This window comes from Buceros rhinoceros, unplaced genomic scaffold (assembly GCF_000710305.1).
Source record: "Buceros rhinoceros silvestris isolate BGI_N320 unplaced genomic scaffold, ASM71030v1 scaffold5710, whole genome shotgun sequence".
In the NCBI taxonomy this organism is placed as follows: domain Eukaryota; kingdom Metazoa; phylum Chordata; class Aves; order Bucerotiformes; family Bucerotidae; genus Buceros; species Buceros rhinoceros.
This window is the reverse complement of record NW_010387798.1, coordinates 57,681-76,136: the sequence shown is the minus strand read 5'-3', so window position 1 is coordinate 76,136 and position 18,456 is coordinate 57,681. Positions and strand designations below refer to the sequence as shown.

The 18,456-nt window shown below is 42.3% G+C and overlaps 1 protein-coding gene across 1 annotated transcript in view; it reads right to left on the bottom strand.

The window, feature by feature from the left end:
• LOC104492248 (fibrocystin-like) overlaps positions 1-18,456 on the bottom strand; it is a gene marked incomplete at both ends in the record, with an annotated part of 74,138 nt that overhangs the window by 13,175 nt on the left and 42,507 nt on the right. The window contains 2 exons of the mRNA XM_010134809.1: positions 8,261-8,398; positions 17,336-17,455. Coding sequence (XP_010133111.1) covers positions 8,261-8,398; positions 17,336-17,455 — 258 coding nt within the window. The remainder of the gene's footprint in view (positions 1-8,260; positions 8,399-17,335; positions 17,456-18,456) is intronic.

Below are 18,456 nucleotides of genomic sequence, written 5' to 3'. Positions count from 1 at the left end.
AGTGGGGAAAAAGAGTGGGGGAAAAGAAAATGCCCAAGAAGTTTTGGCGTGTGCGACGGTGCTCTTATCTCGTGGTGATAAGTCTGTTCAGTAAACTGTATTCCAACTGTGACTTCATTTATTTCACCAAGGGTAGTTTACAATTCGAGAAGAAAATGGCCCAGCACTAAACAGATACTAAGGAGGAAAAAGTAGGACAGTTTTTGCCCTGGAGAAATATATGCGGAGTCCAGTAAAAGAGTTCAGCGTTCCTTTAAAATTAGAGATTAAATCAATTATGCAACAGAAAACTGCAGCAGATGTAGAACTAAAAAATATATACATATCTGTACGAAATTAGCTGGCCTGTCATGTTCTTTTAATATTTAAAAATTACTACTTTGGAAAAGAGAGCTGGTTTTGTATCCTAAAGAAACATTCCTCTTTAAGAGCATTTTTTAATTAAGTGAATCAATAAATAAACTCATTGTTCCCCACCAGTGTCTGACTGATTTCTGTGGCTATTTAAATTCTCTGTGCAGCTTATAAATGTGTAAAAGACAAACAGTACAAGGCTTGCATGCTTCTGGTCTAATGTATCTCACACCGGAGAGCTCCTATCTTCTTCGGGGACATGGAGGGAATTCAGTCTTATGGTATCCATCATCCACCCCAACCATCTTTGACTTCCTCGTTTAAACTCCCATAACTGTAGTTCGAACAAAAGAAAAGCAGGAATCGGGCTGTAACAAAACACTGCTTTCACATACCAAACCGAGTGATAAACACTTTCACCATTGATGCACTAGGTTAGAAAATTACCCACCCAGAGAAGCAAAGAGTTAGGTAGACAATTGTTTCTATATTTGTATGCAGTGATTGCTTTCCTGCTTCATCCTCAAACCAAGCTGCGATCTAAAATACTCAATCTGAACATCCGTTTCCTAATCCTCAGGTCAACTTTACCCCTTGGTATACACTGAAGATCAAAGAGAGATTCAACAAAAAATGCTGGGAGACCTTTATATTGATCTTAAAATGCTATTCTTAATTATAATTTCCTAATTATGACAATGTCCCCTTAAAATGGGGCATTATTATTAATTATCACTCTGAATTAATGTTGTTGTTACTACAGGGTTTACTATTTTACTCCTAGTTACAAAGCATTTAGTATTTCTTCTATTTAAGGCAGTTAAAAATACCTACGTGCTATGTCCAATTCTCAGCTCAATTTTAAAGCCATTTTTAAGTAGGCTTCCAGGCTTAACAATCACAGATGAGCGCTTGGAAATGTGAATTCTAAAGGCTTGAATTGGAAGTTATGTTTCCTTTTGAAGAATAGCATCTACATTTAGCTAAAATTTGTCATTTTTAATCCTAAAAAGCATTACAATAGGTTAAAGGAATGTCCCCCTCGTTAAATAAAAAACATACACACGAAACAAAAATATAATCAAAGTGAGAAAAACTTAAGTTATAATAAAAGTATTCATAATAGCTCATCATGATATTAAATCCTTTGAAAAGAAATCAAACAATGGAAGATAATGTTCACAGAAATGCTTCAGTAGCTGTAAACTGTAAATGGTGTAGGACACAAAAGAACACAGGAGGTATCTATGAACAGAAAAATAAGACTTATTTTAACTATATTTACAACAAAATTAATCATAATTCTTGCTTATTACCAATAATAGTTCTGTGCTTTTAAATCAACAGATTTCAGGATCTTGAATGCAAGTGCTGCAGAAGAGTTGGCCCAGAAACTCATCCACCTATTAAGGTGGACTTTTCAGTGCGTTTGGGATCCCTCACCATGTCTCAGAGCACTTGAAGAAAGCTAATACCGCGCCAATATTTCAAGCAAAGATAAAAGAAAGAGCCCCAGGTAATTACAGGCCTGTCAACTTGACACTGATTCTATGGGAAAAATAAATAAAAATGTAATGTCCAACTCTGAACACAATTAATAAATCATTAAAAGTGGATGATATAATTAATGCCAATCAACCTGGTTTTACAGAAAAAAAGTCCTGTGAAACTTCCTCGTTATCATCTTCTAATGAGATTACAGGTTTAGTTGATATAGGTAATAGCTTTGATATAATATAATTGGCTTCTCCAAGGCACTTGACTTAGTAGCACAAAACTTTCTGATTAACAAACTACACTGGTACAATATGAACATGGCACACATTAATTTACAGGATGATTAACCAGAATGGGGGCATTGACTCAAACGCGTCTGGTCTTGCAAGCCCCGTGGTATGCAACATTTTATCAGTGACCTGAAGTAGTGTGAAGATAAGCCAACACAAATGGGAAAAAAAAATTAAAGACGTGGGCCATCAAAGTCAGCAATAACTTGGAATTGAAGAATTAGGAACAAAGGTATTGAAAAGGTAATGCTCTTTTTGTGAAAGGGTGGAGAACAAAGGAAAGCAAAGGGAAAAGCTAAGGAAGGTCTGAGATATGAACTTTGGCTTAGTCTAAATACAGGCCAACAGAATGGCTTATGAAAATGAAGATATGGAAACAGCAGTTACCTCTGCTTACTCACTGGGAAATCCAGAATAGTTAATACACACGCATCACTGGGACTGGACCAGTCTCATGCCCTTGCAAAGCAAATGGCATATGAAATTACAGCTCTGATAATAACTAGTTTTTGTTAAAACTAACAAGTTGCCATAAACCTGGAATCATATTCTCTGCAGCACGCAGGTGAAGGATCTGGGCTTTAGGTGTCTGCCTTTGAATTTTGGATATGAGAACTTCAGGTTGCTTGCCCCACTTTATTGCAGTGAACCAGTCCTACACTAGATCACAACAAACGATCAAACTGCCCATCCTGCACAACAGATGTGCAGAAATGGATCCCACTCTATAGTCCTTCTACAACTTACTAGTTTAATGAGCAACCTTGTCTATCATAAGGTGAGATAATGAGGCACAGCAGGGCAGAGAAACGTAAAAAAGAGAAGTGCAGCCAGAAGTTGGCGGAATTGTCTGGTGAGATGTGCCGAAAAGGTCTGGAGGGACTGAAGACAGCACACACATAAAATAGGCAGAGCTTCCTCAAACACACAGTTCTTCCAGCTGGAAGGTTTATCTGGAATTTGAAGGGTTTACTCATCTGTCCAGATGTGGCACATATCTGCCAGCCCGAGCAGTGCTCCTGAGCAGTGTTTTGTCCGCTCTGGATATCTCAGGTATTTCTTCAGTGCAGACACAGGTCAATCTGTTGGTGCAACCTCCTATGAGCTGGACTTTCTGCACAGGCACTGCCCAGTCATTTTGCATCTTCCCTGTCTGTCTGATGATAGATGTCACATCAAATGGCCTCACTGCACATGTGTGACCTTCTACAAGGTGTATCTAGAGCTGATGTTCTTTTAGGGAGTGCAGGCATCACCAGGCATGCACTACACACTGAAAAAAAAGAAACCAAAACCCACATATGATAACCCTATGTATAAGAAACAATGTATGCTGCTAATAAAGTCACTGCTGATTACAGACTTTCCTGAAGAAGTGTGAACTGCCTGGATTACACTGTGGATCTGTTAGTGCAATGGTGCAGCTGGTTCATAACCCTTCCACAGGTCTAACTTCTGGAGAGGATAAAAGCCTAATATGTGAAAATAGGGGGACAAATAAAAGGGAGAACAGAGAGAGAGATGTGGTTTTTCTATCCAGTTTTTCACGTATTCTGGACTGCAGTCTGGATCTAGTTTGCTGTTGAATTTCAAAAGCATTTTCCATTGTTTTCATGTCTCAGTTTTATTCCAGATGTTCCTCCTGACAGTTTTTATGTGTGTGTGTGTGCGTTGTTTTCTTTTTCCATGGCAAAACCCATTCAATTCTTTCCTAGAGTAGTGGGTGTTTCCTCCCTTCTAGCCTTGCTTTTCTTTCCAGCATAACACTCTGCAGCAGCTGTTGAATATAAGAGCAAGGCAATCTCTGAGATAAGATCCCCTCCCTTCCACTGGCAAAAAGACTGCTAAGTATCTTGCTGTGACCATCTCCAATATCAGCTCTATGTTTTCTGAATCAAAAACTTCTTGGACTTTAGCTATGCAGCGATTTTGAAAACCGGTATACTGTCCCCAGAAAGCCTGAAGAGTTTTTGTTCATGGTCAGTATACAGCTGGATAGTCACCTAGCGTTGGTTCTCCTTCCTGAGCTGTTCCTTCAGGTGTTCAGACTGCACTTTGCAAAGGAACCTGTAAAAGCAGCCTGTAGAAGACGTCACATGGGTTACCTCTTATAGGTGGAGCTGCCAAATAAACAGAAGACATGCAAGGCAGACAGCTGCGGAGTAAGAACTCGCAGCCAAAATTGAGATGGATGTCCATGGAATAAGAAGTGAGACATGTAGGATGGGATTCAGCTGCCTAAATACAGAAGTCTAATGCCATCTGAGAGTCCTAGAGCTCTCCAAATCCACTGTGTGAGGTTGGCATATAGAAGATGAGAATCAATGATAGAACAGTGGCTTTTTAAGCAGAAACTGGAGGCCAGGGGGGTGTCCAGTTGAGAGTGCCCCAAGTGACAGAAAATCCTTATAGCTAGGAAACTGAACCATGTTTCCAGGGAGATTCATAAACCTACACTGAGGTTTCTTAATGCAGATATTCCTGTTTTTACCAGTCTGAGCTAACAAAGGTGAGACAATACAGCACAGACTGGAATTTACTCTAGTTACCTTTAGCAGCCTGTCCCACAGGCGGCTCCAATGACTTTATTGACTAGAACTCATGCCGATGTCCACATTATGCCTAAATTTAGATGTCTTAAACATAAACATGCAAACGGAATCCCTAGATGCTACAATCAGTTAAAAGAAACCAAGTAGTTTGGAAAAGGTAAAAACAAACAGACAGAGGCTAAAAGATTAACTGAAGGGCATGCAGAAAGTGCAACAAACTTTTCAAACTACTTTTTCTGTGATCAAGGATGAAAAATTTTTCTCAGTAGAACAACACTACTCCCTCTTCATACAAGTTGAATAGCTGTGCAGGGATGTTATGTGACTGCAAGATGGGACTCAGCTCACAGCTGAACAGGATGGGACCCACACAGTAGAAGTGCTGGAGGAGTTCAAAAAGATAGTGAATTGGTGAAACTCTCCTGTGCCCTAACTGTCATTATAAGGCTGCGCAGTAAGCATCATCAACACACGGCCATTTCATGACGTACATTGAGTTACCCTTTGGGAAGTCAGTATGAGGGTTCTTGCTAGCACCGAAAAGAAAGGGAGACAATGTATTAGAGCTCTTACCACAAGCAAGATAAGAGGCATCAGGTATGTCTGGGGTTTCATCTCCAGATAATCAAGCCATGAGCTAATGATGACCCTAGGCTTCTCACCTCAAATGAGTGATGTGATTGACAAGCAGCCACCATGAGATATGCAAAAAAAAGGGTGTGACAAGTTGAGACTAAAAAGAGAAATCCTATCTGGATCATTTGCTTGGTGAGTTCTTCTATCAAAAGCAAAAGCAGCCTGCCAGCAAAGTGCAGCTCAGGGTGAGTCCAACATATCAGTTTGTGCAAAACAAACTTCAGCGTTTTCTCCAGCCTTGTCAGGAGCTGAGGGCTTTGTTCCGCAGTGGAACGGGGCGCTTTATGCACGTATCATCTGTGTTTTGATACTGACTTGTGGGTTAAAATGAATGAAAGCATCCTAGCTGAGAACCGGAAAAAACCTCTGAGATGTTGAGCTCAACATTTCTTTTCTTGTTCTGCCACAGGTGTGCTAATGTTACTGAGCAAATCGCTTAATCCCTCCCAACCTCAAACACTCCTTCTATAAACTGGGTGGAAAAAAAAAGCTTTTTTTTTTTTTTACAGCATTGCAACACAGGGAGATAGAAAGAAATGGTGTTTCTAAAATGCTATTGCAAATATCGCTATCAAAGAAAAGACTGAAAGGTTTAAATGGAAAAGAGAAGCTCCTTATCTGGGAGCTAAACTACCAGAGGAGGAGTAATCACAAAGTCCCCATGGGCCCAACAACACTGAGGAGCTTGAAGCACCCAGAGAAATTACTCTGGGGATAGACACAAACATTTTAATTCTGGGTCATCCAAGGGTTCTGGCAGAGGTTTTGCAATCCTTTGCAAATCTTTAATCATCTCACATCTCCCAGTGATTCTGTTGATCATAAATCAGAGTGGATTGTGAACATACATTGAAGAGGAAAAGGATGGCAGACCCTGCAGGATCAAAGGTGTGCCAAGAATTCTGATCTCCCAACTATCACCGTATTTTCTCATCCCAGTTTCCCTGTAAATTATTGTTTCAATAAAATTAATTAGGTTATTGATGATGTTTCAGAAACTCCAATTTTACACTGATTTTTTTCCCCTTTGTTTCTCATAATCACTCTGTTCCATTCCCATATACAGTTACAGACTTATTTCAACCATATGACTTTGTTTTTTCCCCTACAGATACTATGCAAAGTGCTCTGAAGGACACCAAAGCTCAAGTAAGATTTGTTTCTAGGACTGGTGATTGTTCTCTAGCAGTTGAAGAAAAGAAAATACTCAGGCGCTACCAGAAAGTCTTTGGCCCAGGCCACCGAATTAGGAGCAATGGCATGTGGCCAAAGACTGCTAGTCTGGAACCAGGGCATGGAGAACTTACACAACAGGGAGGACCTGGGGATTTGGCTCACATGATGTCAACCTCAGATCCTGCTCAGGCAATGTTGCACACTGATGTCCGTATCTATTAAATCTGTTTACTAAACTGTCTCATTATCTATTTTGTGTCAGGATTTCTTTAGGGTGTGGTAGAATTGGACAGATGGGCTTCAAAACCTTCCTTCAGGCATGGAACAGTCAGGATTGGACAGATGGGCTCCAAGAAGTTACCTTTAGGCCTCAAACACATGGGAAGAGAAAGAGGAAGGAGAAAAAAAATCATTCACTCCCAGTTTGAGAGGCAAGCAGAGAAATCAGTGTAAGATGAGGGAAACTTTCAGAGTCTCTACCCACCTATCATCTCTCAGCTGAAACAAGGGCAAGGACTGCGCTCCAGAAGATGCTGGACTGCTATTCAACAGCTGCAAATACCTGTTTGGCTTTAATATCATTACTACTCCCAGATGTGCTGGAGGGGAGTTTGTGCAGCTAATGCCTCAATGTTTTTTTAATAAGTGGTTTCAGCAGTGAACACATGCTTTTTCTTAAAACCAATAAGAAACCATATTTAAACTACAAAAGGGTGCAAGTAAGAAATGACTGAGACTCTTTTAAGTGTGTATATATATATATTAACCTCCCAGATTAGGCTTCAAACCTCTTTTTCCAAAGAAAAACACAAGACAGTGAAACAACTCTTTTGGCCAGTACTGTATTAACTAAACAGTCCCTTGAGATTAACCACAAACAAATATTGGAGCAGACTTCCTCAGGAGGTGATTACACAAACAAATTCTCTTTTTAAAGTGCATGAAACCAATCTTGAGAAAGGTCAAGCAGCGATCAACAATGTGATCCCAGCGTCCTGAGGATTCCTGTAAGTAAATAAAATGCCTGGCTTTAAAAGCCTTGATATTTGAAGGGAATTATGTGAGTGATTACTTCTCTGTGGAAAAAATACCCATCCTGGCCATTGCAAATAACGTGGAAAGCCCCTGTGACATTGGGGGCTCTGAAACCACTCAAAGCAGGGGCAAGGTGGTACCTCCCTGGTTCTGGTTCTCACCTGTACGGAGGGGTAAGAGGAACAAATGTGTCGAATCCAGCTGTGCCAGTTTTATGCCACAGCAGGATTTCCAGGCGCTCTGGGGATTCAGCATGACTCTGTTTATGTTGGCTTTAAATACTTTTGTGTTACTTCGAAAGTGTCTTACTAATACTCACTAATCTTACTAATACCAGGCACTGCCTGAACACTAAGGAAGATCCTGCCCTGAGGAATGACTGTCTCCTAAAGCAACCTCACATGAAGCAGGGAGGACTTTTACATGTATCAGTTAAAATCTGAGCCGGGATGAAATCAGGAGTATTACCATTAGCTTTGGCAGGGTGAAGACAGTATTAGTTATAATATGTTGCTGATAAATGAACAGGTAATTAGCTCCAATGGACAATAATTGTACTTAACATGGATTCTGGGTGTCTACTTTGCAGATAACCAGATAACTGAGGGACATTAGGGTGGGCAGCATGTTTATCCTAACACTGTGGAGTCTTCCTTCCCACTTTATCCATTAAGAGCAGAAATAAATCCCAGACATACAGAAGACAGGTTGCTCACTTACCCACTTTCAGCACACCCCCCACCACCACAACACAGGCTGCGCTCAGGACATTGCTGGAGTTGCTGGGGAACTCGAGGGTTCCCAGGATGTAAAGACCTCTCAGAGGGGGAAGAGTCATATCCACCAGGATGGTTCGATCTGTGAAACAAAGCAGAGGGTTGTTTAGAATAACGGCAGCCTACCAACACTACTTGCCGAAAAGTGCAGCATGGAGATGAAAAATGTTATCTTTGCTTGAGTTTTGCTTTATTTAGATTGGTTTTGCTTAGAACTACTGGAGTAGGGCTTGTGTGTTTGTGCAGCATCCACAACCAGAGCTTCACCTACAGCGGAGGTTCCACGGTGTGGCTGTAATCTGAAAAATTAATAACTACATCATATTTACAATGCTACTGTTGCATGTATATGTCTCATCAAAAGTGGCTTGAAACTCTAAGAATGCATGTGAAGGACAGCCAGCCAGAGGCATGTTAGTCTCACTAGGTGAGTCTGGATCTGTTTGTGAAAGTTAAGTCTTGATCACCCAACGCAATGAACCAGGACTGAGTTAAGCTGTGGCCAGACAGCATTTTTCCCACATGGCATGAAGAGAACAAGATTGACAGAAGTGAAAAAATCCAACGGTATCAAATAGGTGCTTCATGGCTCAAAGAACCTGCAAGTCCTTGTTAACAGCAGTGGTCAGGGTGCCAAGCTGAAGCCGCATGCCATAACCTACCTCTGACAACACCCTGTCACTGCTTTTCCCTCTCTGCAGTTTGCTTTTTCTGTCTCGGGTTTTATGTATAAAAGCCCACTTGTTCCTCGCCAACTGAGAGGAGAGATTTGCTTACTTCAACACAACCTGCAGGAAGCCAGACTTCTTCATTTCAGCGAGGGAACTACTCATTCCCTACTAATAAATTAGTTAACTGTGACCAGGAGAACCATTCCCTCAGATCCTTAAGGACAAAACAAGGAGCATAGTTCTATGTTGCAGAACAGAATTGATTGAGCACAATGACAGCATCACTGCTGCCTCCTGGAGCTGCAAGCCTACAGCCTGTGAATCTCCTAAATGTCACTTCAGCTTTCCAAGTAAGACATGCAGAAGGATGTAAATGGTGTATCATTTAGAGGCAGCCAACAACACAGAGGTGAATTCCACCCTCAGGGCCCATCTAATACTCTGTGATGTCACTAGGAGCTTTTCAGTTGATTGCACAGGAAAACAGCTCAGGCCCTTAAATTGTTGTTTCCATCTCCTTCCATTATTGGCAAGAGTGACAGTTTCCAGGTATGGTGCACCTCTGAGTCAGTGGATGTCCCTGGAAGAAGGAAAAGCAAGATATTTCTTAACAAAGGGTTCCACGAGATGATATAATTGTGACTGTCACAGGAATAGCTTGCACAAAGTAAGAATCTTCGACATGATGGCAGCTGCCAAATCCTACCTAGAGATTCGTTGTGACTTTCATTGATCTCATGTGCATTTATTGCAGGGCACAGATATACAAAACAGGAGAGACTGAGGAACACATGTATTTTTCAAGGGCTTTGGACAAAAACCAGTAAGAATGGGCCACCTAGAACAGTTTTGGTGTGGAACATAGGAAGAGTGCTGAAGTGTTTTGAGAAGTGGATCAGCTGCCTCACAGTTTTGCTTCTGCCTGTAGCCGTTAGCAAGTGCTTTGGGTGAAGACACAAACAACCATGCAATAAGTAGCACAGGGAATGTCCTCTCCCCAAAACCTGCAATTAGAGGCTGACTCAAACCAGCTAGCACAAAGGTTAAAGAATTTTTCCAAGCCCTGTTTGCAGGAAACAGCAGAATCTACAGAAAGTACACTCAGAAGCATATTGAAAAAAATACTAACAGGCTGCCCTTAATCACAGCATTTCCTAGTTTTGGACTCTGGGTTTGGAGCCCTGAAGTTTCAAAGCTTCAAGGAATAGGAAACTTCTGCATGGTCCAGGTTCCTGGGTCTGCTTGTAGTTTTGTTTGCCTCTTCACATCCTTACTTTTTTCCCGTAACTCAATCATTCCACTGCTTCCTTCCCCCCCTTTTTTTTTTCTTCTTTCTCTCTAGACATCAGCAAGAGACACACTGAAAGCTCAGGAGTTCTGTTCTCAACTACTACATCAGGTACTGCAGCAACCCATGGTTACTCTGAACACCTCATCTCAAAAGAAATTCCCTGAAGAAAATCCACATTTCCACAGCATTCAGATGCAATAAGGGCAATCTTTTTTTTTTTTTTCCCCTAAATCTGATACTCTTAGTACTTGATTCATTTTTACGGGCATGAAGAAACTCCTGCCTATAATTTCTTGACAGGACAGGTATAGTCCTATGCCCCGCAGAGCTGAGAAGTGAAGGCACAGTATGTGAGGATATGAAACAGAGGAGAATGAGGGGGAAGATGTTGTTAAAATTATATCTCTCAGACACAAGGGGAATGTAGTTTGTGAAATCACAGCTCAAGAATATGGCAAAAAGCTGCAGTTGACAAAGGCCGTAAGTATGTTCATCAAACACTGACTAAAGCATTTTTACAAGGAAAAGAAGTGCTCCTAGGCATACTGCTTATATGACAAGTTGCAGCCTAGAACAGATATTTTTGCTGACTTGCACGTGTTCCAAAAAAAAGGTTTTATAAAGGAAATGCTGACTGCTCTGTAACTGTAGCATCATGTATGTGAGTCTTGAAACACAGGAGTGAGAAATTCCTCCATTCAGGGATATCTCTGCAAACCTATACTTTCCTCAGTTTAAAAGAACAACAATCTGAGCTGCGATGCTTGGGGTGTGAAGTCCTCTGAGGGTGAAATGTTTCTCTGTAGAAACAACAGAACAGTTGTCTGAGGAAAAAATAGTTCTTTCACACTTGAGGAGAAAAGCAGACAGATTTAAAGATACCTTTCTTACACCGTCCTTCAGAATACACTCAATTATGTAGTAGAGGGAGATGATGACTAAGCAGTTAAAATCATAAACTTTAGGTCACATAGGATTTATCTTCAGAGAAAGACAAATCAGAGCTATGTTTCTTCCATGAAGACATTCACATAGTAGCAAGCAACCATTTTCAGCAACCCATGGTTTGAGCCTGAAAACAGGGCTACGTTTCATTATACGTAAGCTTTCTCCAGACAAAAGCTCACAGGTATGCCACAGTCTTAATGTTCAGATGTACAACACTGAGAAGTCGCTAATGACTCCAGCAATGACACAAAATGCCTTTGATCAACCGCATCGCTGTATAAAACGCCATGGCATGCCATTGAATGGAAATCAGGCACAACAGAAGAGCTATTATATGAGATACAGTACTCCAGCATTCATCTCTTCAAACAGAAGAAGTTCAAAGAAAATCAAAATCAGAAAATGAATAACAGAGTGAATTCCGCCACTGGAAAAATGAGGGGAAAAAAAGAAGAGAGAAATTGCCAGAGGCTACATGATATCATATCAATACTCTTCAAAACAGCATTCCATTGCCTGGAATTATAACGTTCTCCTTCCACTCAGAGCACGCTGCATCAGGAGCGTGTCATACTGAAAACTATAAACCAAAGCCCTGAAAATCCGAGGGTTTGGGAAGCTAATGCCACTGCTGGCTGCCAGAATGGCATGACTAAACTCATCCAGCTTGTTTTTCAAGGTGGTGTCACTGCTGAAGCCTGGTGCATGTGAGACGTCCCTGTGGGATGGCTGTGGGTCTGGAGGATGAACCTCCAGAGATAACAGCACAAGTTGCTGCAGACTAAGCTAAAAATTTCCAGCTGGGGCTGGAAAAGACCTCTATCTGCTAAGGAGCCAGACACTGAGGGGACTTGTAGCACACCAAGACTAGAAGTCACTTTAACGTGAGCAACCCACCTCTGTTGCAAGTGAAATTCACCCTGGTACGTAGAAGCCTACGGACTCCTGAAGCCTCATCAATGCTTTCAAAACAGGGCAAAAAAATGGAATACACAACCTCAATTTCCAAGCCCTCCAAAAAAGCACCTTCTTCATGTCAAGCAGGCACCAAGCGGTGACACAAAAACATGTTTTTAATATGAACATATTGCTAAAAGAGGTATTTTTTAGCTTTTCAAACTTTCCTGAGTACAGCTCATGAGGCAGTCCTAGTTACGTAATTTTGCTTATTTTGTTAAGTAAGAAAGTTGAAGCCTTCATTAGCTAAGTTTAGGGAGTGCCACAGCGCTTCAGTGAACTCTGGGAAACCACATTTGTTCAGAGATTTCAACAGTGTCAGGCCGTGACCAAAGCCTTTCTCAACACTCCTTCACACTGGGAATGACACTAAGCTTCTATTATTTGTTTTTGTAAGTCTCTGAAGCTCTTCTTTGGGGGCTGAAAGGACTTTACCCAGTAATGCACAGCATACCAGAAGTAGGCCCACGGCTTGGCTTTCAATCTGAACACCATTGTGGATGGCTCCCAGTAACTAAGAGATGATGAAGAGGGACATGCAGCTGCATCTTTCCAGGAGCAAATCACAAAAAACTTACTTTGGTGTGTACAGCAGCACAAAGTCTGAGCATTTCATAGAATACTTGTTCTCATTAGAACAAACTCTCTCTCTTCTGTGGCCACCTGGAGTCATTCTGAGTATAGCAGGAGATGCACAAGCCAGTGGAAATGGGAAGGGAAACCTCCATAAAATGCTACAACTAAACATAAACTTAAATATTGACAATTTCATATTAGATTTTGCATCCGAGCAAGGGGTTGACTTTCTTGCAAGTGGAAGCATACACATTTGTGGCAGCAAAGCAAAGTATGACAAACGGACAGAAAATCCATCTTGCCTAACTACATTTTAGGTGTTTTCATTTGAGCAACAGATCCAGTGTCCTTATCACACCAATGATGACCATGACTCCCATATAACACCTTGTACTTTGTGGACTCCCACTGCCAGTAAGTGTTTCAACACCTCCAAGCCAGCAAAAATGAAGAGGAAGACTAAAAAGAAAGTAGAGGGAGGATGATCAGGAAAGGCAGGCATGTAACAGAGCAGTTCTCTCTCAAAAGAGATTGGGTGACAGACAACTTGAGCTCATGACTGCTCATGTTCTTGGGCTAAAATTGAATGAGAATTCCAGAAAGACACTGGAGAGAAGAATAGTTTCTGCACGTCAACTAAACACACGTATCTTCTCTGGTGATGGGAGCTAAGAGATTCTTATCACTGATAGGAAGAAGACAGTGACAGAGTATGGCTCTCCACCAGTCCCTGCAGGCTCTGCGTTTTCACTCCTTCCTTTTCAAAAAGTAAGTATTTTGTTGTGGCTTTGCTGTTCAGTAAACCTCCTCTGAAGAGCAGAGGCGGTTTTATTGTACACTGTGGAGCACTCTGCTCTAAGCAGCTGAACATGGGAACTCCCAGGGTCTCATACGGCTGCTCAGGCACTAACTTGTGTTCTGGTTTGGGGCAATCATTATTGTCCTGGCCCCTCAGTTCCTACAGACAGAGAACACTCCTGTCCATGGTAAGACACAGATTGTGTCTAATAGTCCAACCCTCATCCTGCTGCCTCCCAGCCAGGCACCAGTACGCATACCTCACCCCGCAGCACAGTGCAGACTTCCCTCAGTTAAGCTGACCAAACCAGCACTGTTCTCAACTTGTGAGACGTTAGCTCTGACCCCAAAGGCTGTGCAGTCATGCTGCAGAGCGCCACGCCTGAGGTGATGAGCTTTGCCTCTCAGGAGAGCTCATTAGTTCTGTTATCCCAGCGTGCTGATGCAGCAGTATTGTTTCCAGTCCTAGAAGTAGATCTGTTGGGCTGGGCTGTGGGCAGCAATGTGCAGTGCTTCAGGGCACAGCTTAGTCACGAAGGGCCTTGTGATATGTGACAAAGGCCACGGTCAATACCTCATGTGGCACCTAAAATGAGTTATTTTACCGAGACGATTACCGTCACTTTTGCAGAAAGCACAGAGAAGTTTTATTCATAAGAGAGTTTGCAAGACACCAAAGGACCATCATAACCTCAGCTCCAGCTTCCACTCACTTTTTCTAATCCAGATAACAGAACTCCAAATCCTTAACCAAATCTGGTCATTGATTATTTTATATATTTATATAAATTGTGATTTATCTCCTGTGAGATCACACTCTGCACAATGAATTCACTGTGAGTGCACAGGCCTTGGTTCCCAGTGACACCTTTGTGCTTCTTCATATCTGCATCTGACGCATGATCTCGAAGACTGAAATGATCTAGTCTTTAGACAACCATGGGATGATTTTGGTGAATTGGTTATAACATAAGACTTAAGAAGTTGAAACAGATGATTTGGTGTTTTCTGTGGCCTGGTTCTCAAAGAGATATAAAGGACAAAACAAGCATTGGTGTGCAAAATCCAACCATGGCAAGAGGATCCAAAAGATAGCAAAGCTCACAGGAAATGCCCCACTGTTTAATGCCTGCACCAGGGGTCAGATATAACAGAGGTGAGAGTGGGGTAGGAACCAAGGAGCACAGGACAGCCAGGGCACTTTCTGTGTTTCTGAAGGGCAAGCAGGCACATGTTCAACGTGAAGTACTGGTGGTGTAGCTGGAGTAGTTGGAAGGAGAAAGCAAGTTCAGCATTTTGGGTGCTGCATTTGGACTTTGGAGACTAAGAAACAACCCCCTGTCCTAGTACAGCCTTCCGCTGGCAACACCTTTATGCGGATGTTAGTGTTGGTTATACTGCCAATAGAAATAGATGCAGACCTTCACAAAGTCTTTGTTCAGAGGACATATATTAGCTGCATAGGTTCATAGGTTCATTAGTTGCATTAGGTTCATTAGTTGCATTAGGTTCATATCTCAGGTGTTGTTGGACAGGTGTTGTTGGAGAAATTAGGTTCAAGCCTCAATTTGTGGCACCTGAACTGAACTGCCTGATGGGAGCTCCGTGTGTAAGCTCCCACCACAGTAATTTCATTTAGGCATTTAGTACTATCTACAACGCCCTTGGATATTCGAGACATCACACAGGATGACTTAGGGGACACCTGTGACCACCTAGGCAGGATGGTCCTGGAATGCTTCAAACAATACTAGGTATCTTCTTACAGGCAAGTGCTTGAGCCCTGGAGATCTCACAGAATCACCTGGTTGGAAGAGACCTTTAAGATCATCGAGTCCAACTGTTCACCCTGCACTGCCAGGGTCCCTAAACCATGTCTCTCAGCACCACATCGACACGTCTGTTAAACACTTCCAGGAAAGGGGATTCCACACCTCACTGGGCAACCTGTTCCAATGCTTAATGACTCTCTGTGTAAAGAAATTTTTCCTGATATTCAACCTAAATTTCACCTGACGCAACTTAAGGCCATTTCCTCTCATCCTGCATTCGTAACATGGGAGAAGAGACCGACCACCACCTCACTACAACTTCCTTTCAGGTAGTTGTAGAGAGCAATAGGGCCTCCCCTGAGCCTCCTCTTCTCCAGACTAAACAAGCCCAGTTCCCTCAGCTGCTCCTCATAAGATAAGTTCTCCAAATCCTTCACCAGTTTTGTTGCCCTTCTCTGAACCTGCTTCAGCACCTCAACATCCTTCTTGAAGTGAGAGGCCCAAAACTGGACATAGTATTCAAGGTGTGGTCTCATCAGTGCCCAATAAAGGGGGACAGTCACTTCCCTCCTCCTGCTGGCCACACTGTTGCTGATACAAGCCAGGATGCTCTTGGCCTTCTTGGCCACCTGGGCACACTGCTGGGTCATGTTCAATTAGATGTCGACCAACACCCCCAGGCCCTTTACTGCTAGACAGTTTCCAGGCACTTTTCCCCAAGCCTGTAACATTGCAGGGGTTGTTCTGGCCCAAGTGTAGGACCATAATACCATTGCTGATGAACATTCTCATTAGATACCCACATTGGTTAGCCCAGTATCCCTTCCAGCCTCTACTAACTGTAAAGACAAGGAGCAGATTTACATGCCTAAACACGTGCTTTACTGTTACCTTAGATGCACAGAGGACACAGGACCTACAGGAGATAAGCAAACCCCTGGAGGGACATTTCTGTGCCTTCTCTGGCCTCTGAACTTACAAACACTCAACGTCTATGCATCGCAGCTAGTTAGAAGGCAGAACTGAAAAAAAAGTCCCACACATTGTGCTTGTGTTTGACAGGAAAGAGAGACCTAATCAGAAAATGAAAATTATCTACTCCTGAGTTCAATGTAAGTTACCCCCAAAAAGTGAGGAAGAGCATTATTTCAAACAAGGTAGCATTTTCTCTCATTTACCAGAAATGTAAAGATTAAACTAAACATTTGTTGAAGGTTGAACATATTTCTTCATTTAACTTCAGAAGATATCTATCCATGTACATATTACTTTTATTGACGCAGGACCATGACTGAGGCTCCACACCCAAATGCCAACAGAAAGGAACAGAAACTTCCTTACATAGAGAATTCAGAAGCTGAAAAGAGCTGAAAGGGGAAGAGAGATGGAACAGTGTCATCCCCATTTCCAGAAATGGAGCTGTGGTAGGTAGAGAGACTTACCTGGTTTCAAACAACTGAGGAGAAGCCAGGTCCTAGAGTGTGCCAGGTACATACCACACAGTATTCATAGGATCATACAAAACTTATGTCTGAAAGGGAGCTCAGGACCTCATCCAGTCCAAATTCCTGATCAGAGCTATTACATAAAATGGTTATTGCAAGTTCTTTCCTCCAGATTTCATTGCTTGATATATTTGCTGGAATTCAGAAGATTGTTCATGCCGTAAGGTTGTAAACTGAGCTGGGATTTAAATACAACTCAAGTCTGAGGTTGAAATAATAGAGACAGAGGCTAAAATGTCTAGGAGGCATCCGTGGAAAATGGAATGAGAGATCATCACTGATAGTGGGAAAATAAAATAGAAAACGGTACAATTGTGTAAATCGAAAAGAATTATTATTCTCTTCCAAAAAATCACACTTCTGTACTGTAGCTGAGATTTCAGTGCGGTGTCCTGCACACACTAGAACGAACACTAGTTCCAAGGATGCAACACAAATACATATCCTAATTTAGACAGACCCCAGCACCCGTACAGAAATTAAACGCTTTTCCTTCCTTACTAGGTAAGATGATGACGTCTTCCCCAGGGCCTGGGATGCTGCAGTTGTATCCCCCCCAGCCTTTTTCCACATCATTCCATGTCTCTGGGTGTGACCATTTCAAGACATTCTGAAAAGGAGCTGTAAAACAGGACAACCGAAGACAGAATTACCATTTTCAGTACCTGGAAGAATTACCGTTGCTTTGATAGTCAAGCATCTGTGGCATTAACATCCTCCTTTTGTCACTGACGAGCAACACTAAGTGCCTTTTGTTGTCTTCCTGCTTAAAGGAAGCTTCCTGATGGGAAAAAAAAAAAGAGATGTCTCCCACGACCATGTTTTCAGAGTTAGAGGGCAGGGAGATAACTGAAAAAACTAGATTCAAATTCTTTGAGACCCATCAAAAGTGAAACAAATCTTGAAGTTTCTCATACTTAGCTTATGTTATGCCTTGTGAACACACTTCAGAAGCAACTTCATTATATTCATTTATGTCATCCAAGACTCTGAAGACTTGGACCACAAAATTAAGATGAACTAATGAACATAAAAGCCAGTCACCTCTGCTTTGAGGCAAACCCAAATGATCAAAATGGTAACTAATCCTACCAGAGAGTGACAATTCTTCTCATGCATTTTTTCTCCCCCAGTGCTCCAGAAAGCAGATTGAATTCCCAAAGTATGAGAATTTCCATACTGTCTTGAAGTACGAAAGATTTTTAAAAATAAGTGATCAGCTCTCACAAGCTTGTTAGCTCTCAGAAAATCAGGAGTCTTCCCATTGCAAGGGGGAATTAAGACCTGCCTTGGAAAAGCAGCTGGATTGAGACATGTGACAACTCCTGCTCATTCCCCAAAGATTTCCCAAAGAACCTCATGAAGTTTAACAAGGCCAAGGGCAAGTTCCTGCACCTGAGTCAGGGCAACCCCTGGCATCAGCACAGGCTGGGGATGCAGGGATGCAGAGCAGCCCTGCGAAGAAGGACTTGGCGGTGCTGGTGGATGAAAAGCTGGACATGAGTTGGCAACGTGTGCTCACAGCCCAGAAGCCAACCACGTGCTGGGCTCATCCCCAGCAGCGTGGGCAGCAGCTCGAGGGAGGGGATCCTGCCCCTCTGCTGCGCTCTGCTCTGGGCAGA